The 6,053-nt window shown below is 47.4% G+C and overlaps 1 protein-coding gene across 1 annotated transcript in view; it reads right to left on the bottom strand.

The window, feature by feature from the left end:
- Positions 1-866: 866 nt before the first annotated feature.
- LOC130486846 (kelch-like protein 20) overlaps positions 867-6,053 on the bottom strand; it is a 46,345-nt gene continuing 41,158 nt past the window's right edge. The window contains exon 9 of the mRNA XM_056860146.1: positions 867-1,139. Within this exon, the coding sequence (XP_056716124.1) occupies positions 867-1,139 (273 nt within the window). The remainder of the gene's footprint in view (positions 1,140-6,053) is intronic.

The following is a 6,053-nucleotide window of genomic DNA, read 5'->3' as shown; positions in this document are numbered from 1 at the left end:
TGATCTTTGCCGAACACTTGTGTCCCATGAAACTGCATCTGTTGAATTTCTGCTTCTCAGACAGTCTGTCGAAAATGGCGCTGTCTATTCCTTCCCCAACCCAAGCAGGGCTCCTCGCATCTAACAGCTGTAGGTGATAGAATTTCCAGGACTTAATTTTTTTCCCAAGGGGGGGGATTCACCTGGTTGATTTTTGCTTGCTACCTAGTTTACATGGCTATTGCAGACTTGATATGGACCTCTCATTTAGTTGGCTTAATACACACAAACTCCCTCTATGCAAATATATAAGCAACCAGATCCAACAATTATTGAACAAGTTCCCTAAATGGAACCTGCATGTTCAGAAGCAGTGTATTAGCAGTACCAGGTTGGGAACAAAACAACAGGATCTCCCAGATCCTAGTCTCACACTCAAGCCCACGGAGTCTCTCCTTTTTAAAAACAAAATAGGTACAGTTGTAGCAACTATTCGTGAACAGAACCTCCATGGACAGAGGGAGTGTATCTCTGAATACCAGACTAGTCAGGACAACAAAGATAGGACATTTTAGAGGACTTTCATTCATAGGGTCACCATGAGTCGGAAGCGACTTGACGGCACTTAACACACACACAGGACAAACCAAGGGGAGGACATTCTTGGCTTTCATGCAGGCACCCAGCTGACCTCTGTTGGAAGCAGAAGACTGGGCAGGGTCTTTATTTAGACTGATCTTATGTTGCAAGGATTTTCAAAGACAATATAAGCTTGTTGTTGTTGTTGTTTTTTAAAAAAATGCCAAGCATTTATTACCTGTGTGAGCAGCCATCGTCAAATACAAAGGTCTGGTTGGTGTAGCATTCGCTGCAGGATCCGGTCCCTTTCATTTGCGGGGCGGCGGGCTGGTAGCTGCCCTGGAGCCCTCGACCTTCCTCCGGGCAAGGCATCTCTCCACATCCGAATGGGCGCACCTCCAGCAGTCGGAGACAGCATCAAGATCCTCTGGCGGGGAATCTCCGTCTCCCCCCAGGCCGCCGGGCTTGCAGTTCACCAGGAGGGTCCTCGGCCCTCCACCCCCCGGGACTCCCCACAGCTGCCCGTCCAAGCCCAGGATGCCCAGCCCTCCCGGCCCTTGGCCGCTTCCATCCTGCTCGCGCTAAAAGCGAGGGCGCTCGATGCGTCTCTGGAAGATCCCCCGGGCATAGCAGCCAACCCCTTTCCCCGGCTCGATCTCGCCTTTTCCAGGCAAGGAAGGGATCAACAAGTCGGGGGTGGGAAAAGTTGAGATTCGCTACGCCAGAGGCGCAAATGAGATTGCTTCTTCCTGCCCGGCGGGCAATTATGCAGCTGCGGGGAATCTTTGCTAGGAACCCTTCATCCCTCTAGGGAAACTCTAGGGGCGGGAGGCGTCTACAGCTATCACTTGCGCGCTTTTAAGACCCACGTTTTATTTCTCTGGCTCCTTGATCCTTAATGCGTGGGTTTGTTGCATTCTGGTGCCATCTTCAGGCAATATCGAAACGTGCACGGCTTAATGGCTTTTTAAAGGGATGCTAGGAAAAGTCAAAGATAGGACATTTTGGAGGACTTTCGTTCATAGGGTCGCCATGAGTCGGAAGCGACTTGAGGGCATTTAACACACACACACACAGAGGAAAAGTCAATGCCCTGACCTGGATGGCCCAGGCTAGCCTGATCTTGTCAGATCTCAGAAGCTAAGCAGGGTCAGCCCTGGTTAGTATTTGGATGGGAGACCACCAAGGAAGTCCAGGGTTGCTGTGCAGAGGAAGGCACTGGCAAACTACCTCTGTTAGTCTCTTGCCTTGAAAACCCCATAAGGGGTCGCCATAAGTCGGCTGTGGCTTGAAGGCACTTTACACACACACACACACAAAGTTGAGGGCAGCAGGGAAAGAGGAAGACGCAACGAGAGATGGATTGACTCAATGAAGGAAGCCACAGCCCTCAGTTTGCCAGACCTGAACAAGGCTGTCAAAGATAGGACATTTTGGAGGACATTGATTCATAGGGTCGCCCATGGCCCTCAATTTGCCAGACCTGAGCAAGGCTGTCAAAGATAGGACATTTTGGAGGACATTGATTCATAGGGTCGCCATGAGTCGGAAGCGACTTGACGGCATTTAACACACACACACAGGAAAAGTCAATGCCCTGACCTGGATGGCCCAGGCTAGCCTGATCTTGTCAGATCTCAGAAGCTAAGCAGGGTCAGTCCTGGTCAGTATTTGGATGGGAGACCACCAAGGAAGTCCAGGGTTGCTGTGCAGAGGAAGGCACTGGCAAACTACCTCTGTTAGTCTCTTGCCTTGAAAACCCCATAAGGGGTCGCCATAAGTCGGCTGTGACTTGACGGCACTTCACACACACACACGCGCGAAAAGTTGAGGGCAGCAGGGAAAGAGGAAGACGCAACGAGAGATGGATTGACTCAATGAAGGAAGCCACGGCCCTCAATTTGCCAGACCTGAGCAAGTCTGTCAAAGATAGGACATTTTGGAGGACATTGATTCATAGGGTCGCCCACGGCCCTCAATTTGCCAGACCTGAGCAAGGCTGTCATAGATAGGACATTCTGGAGGACATTGATTCATAGGGTCGCCATGAGTCAGAAGCGACTTGACAGCACTTAACACACAGGTGAGTTCCAGCATGCTTAATCCCCATGCAAACCCGCAACTGATTACTCCTGAGGGACGCAACCCGGCTGATCGTTTATAGATTCCCCTGTACATGCAGCTCAAAGAATCATAGAGTTGGAAGGGGGCCATACAGGCCGTCAACCCCCTGTTCAGTGCAGGATCAGCCTAAAGCATCCCTGAAAAGTTTGTCCAACCGCTGCTGATAAGGTTGCCAACCTCCAGGTACTAGCTGGAGATCTCCTGCTATTACAACTGATCTTCAGCTGATAGAGATCAGTTCACCTGGAGAAAATGGCCGCTTTGGCCATTGGACTCTATGGCATTGAAGTCCCTCCCCTCCCCAAACCTTGCCCTCCTCAGGCTCCGCCCCCCAAACCTCCCACCGGTGGGGAAGAGGGACCTGGCAACCCTATCTGCAGAAGACTGCTAGTGAGGGGGAGCTCACCACCTCCCTAGGCAGCTGATTCTGCTGCTGAACAACTTTTACCATACAAATCCCCCCCCCAATATCCAGCTGGAACCTTTTCACCCATAATTTAAATGTATTATTGTGAGTCCTATCCTCTGCTGCCAACAGGAACAGCTCTCCCCCCTCCTCTAAGTGACAGCTTTTCAAATACTTAAAGAGAGCAATCATGTTGTCCCCCATCAACCTCCTCTTCTCCAGTCTGAACATTCCCAAGTCCCTCAGCCTTTCCTCGTAGGGCTTGGTCTCCAGGCCCCTGATCATCCTTGTCGCTCTCTTCTGCACCCACTCCATTCTGTCCACATCCATTTTGAAGTGAAGCCAGGCCTCCAGAACTGCACACAGTGCTCCAGGTGCCGCCTGATCAATGTGGTGTACAGTGGGACTAGTGCATCTTGCAATTTGGATGTTATGCCTCTGTTGATACACTCCAAGACTGTGTAAGCCTTTTTTGCCACTGCATCACACTGACTGCTCATATTCAGCTGGCTGTCTACCCATACCCCAAGATCTTGGTCACACACACTGCTACCAGAAGTGTATCTCCATCCAGTATGCAAGTTTTTCATTTTTGTTACTCAGATGTAGAACTCTGCACTTACCCTTACTGAATTGCACCCTGTCCGCATCCGCCCACTTTTCCAGTGTGTTCAGATCTTGTTGGATTCTATCTCTATCTTCCGGGGTATTCGCTACTCCTCACAATTTGGTGTCATCTGCAGATCTAATGAGTAGTCCCTCCACCCCCCATTCAGATCATTTATAAAAAAAATATTGGAAAGTACCAGGCCCAGAACTGAGCCCTGTGGCACCCCACAGGGCACCTCCCTCACACATGAAGCAGCCTTATACTGAATCAGACCCTTGGTCCTTCAAAGTCAGTATTGTCTACTCAGATCGGCAGCTGCTCTCCAGGATCTCAGGCAAAGGTCTTTCACATCACCTACTTGCCTAGTCCCTTTCAACTGGAGATGCTGGGGATTGAACCTGGGACCTTCTGCATGCCAAGCAGAGGCTCTACCACTGAGCCACAGCCCCTCAAATCAGATGAAATGCCACTGATAACCAGTCTTTGGGTGAGGTTCTCCAACCAGTTCCATATCCACCTAACTATCCTATAGTCTGCAGTGCACCCGTTTACCTATCAGAACATCACGGGGAACCCTGTCAAAAGCTTTACCTGAAATCCAGGTAATCTAAGCTCGGCCGAATGTTTGAGTTTCCTTGATAATCCTCATAGCACTTTCTTTACAGCAAGCGGCTGGAACACTGAGCAGCCATGAAAACTAGTTAAGAGATGAATAGAACCTCTTCTGGGACTAAAACTCTAAGTACCCTAGATGACAATCTTCCAGGGATTTAGGTTTAATTAACCTGAACGAAAATATTTTCTTGAGGTACCCCTGCAGAAATATAATTCTATTTTTTTAAATTAGATCAGCCTGTTTATCATGCCTGATATTTATTTACAGCCGTCCATCTCACTGAGAGTCGAAGTGGATTGCACAACACAAAACACTATATTCAATGAACACTGCAACAGGCATAGCATTACAAAAGCTGCAAATCAGTGCAGGCAAGATAAGCCACAAACAATGCAGAAAACAAAATTGCAAAAACAGAGGACAATGCTGTAAGAGCAAGGCAGTATATACAATAAATAGTGGAATAGACTACAGTCCGGTTGCCTTTCTAAAAGCATCTCCTTTCTAAAAAGATGCCTTTCTAATGGCATCCCATTGTATTTCAGCCCTATTTCCTTCATAAAAAAACGACAACATGTACATTGGTTCTTGTAGGTTATCCGGGCTGTGTAACCGTGGTCTTGGAATTTTCTTTCCTGACGTTTCGCCAGCAACTGTGGCAGGCATCTTCAGAGTAGTAACACTGAAGGACAGTGTCTCTCAGTGTCAAGGGTGTAGGAAGAGTAATATATAGTCAGAAAGGGGTTGGGTTTGAGCTGAGTATTGTCCTGCAAAAGTATTGTCCTGTAAGTATCAAGATAATGTGCTAATGAGGGTATGGTATGTTAATATGGAACCATTGTATCCTGAAGTGATCTGTTAATGTGTGTAATCCAAAGCTAATCTGTATGGCTATTGTTGAATGTTGTCTTTGTCTGGAGGTTTTTCAGGGCAGGAAGCCAAGCCTTATTCATTCTTAAACTCTCCTCTTTTCTGTTAAAGTTGTGCTGATGTTTATGAATTTCAATGGCTTCTCTGTGCAATCTGACAAAATAGTTGGTAGAATTGTCCAGTCTTTCAGTGTCTTGGAATAAGACCCTGTGTCCTGTTTGTGTCAGTCCATGTTCAGCCACTGCTGATTTCTCAGGTTGGCCAAGTCTGCAGTATCTTTCATGTTCTTTTATCCTTGTTTGTATGCTGCGTTTTGTGGTCCCGATGTAAACTTCTCCACAGCTGCAAGGTATACGATATACTCCTGCAGAGGTGAGGGGGTCTCTTTTGTCTTTTGCTGATCGTAGCATTTGTTGTATTTTCTTGGTGGGTTTAAACACTGTTTGTAGGTTATGTTTTTTCAAAAGTTTCTCCATCCTATCAGTGACTCCTTTAATAAATGGCAAGAATACCTTTCCTATGGGAGACTGTTTTTCCTGAGTTTTCTGATTTTTGTTTGGTTTAATGGCCCTTCTGATTTCATTCTTGGAGTAGCCGTTTGCTAGCAGTGCGTGATTTAGATGATTAGTTTCTTCCTTGAGAAACTGTGGTTCACAGATCCGTCTTGCACGGTCCATTAATGTTTTGATTATTCCTCTTTTCTGTCGGGGGTGGTGGTTGGAGTTTTTGTGTAAGTAGCGATCTGTGTGAGTTGGTTTCCGGTAGACCTTGTGACCTAACTGAAGGTTTGATTTACGGATGACAAGGGTATCAAGAAATGGGAGTTTACCCTCAATTTCCTTTTCCATGGTAAACTGAATGTTTGGATG

This window comes from Euleptes europaea, chromosome 14, assembly GCF_029931775.1.
Source record: "Euleptes europaea isolate rEulEur1 chromosome 14, rEulEur1.hap1, whole genome shotgun sequence".
NCBI lineage: Eukaryota > Metazoa > Chordata > Lepidosauria > Squamata > Sphaerodactylidae > Euleptes > Euleptes europaea.
Note: the sequence above shows the minus strand (reverse complement) of the source record. Positions and strands in the feature narration are given on the sequence as shown.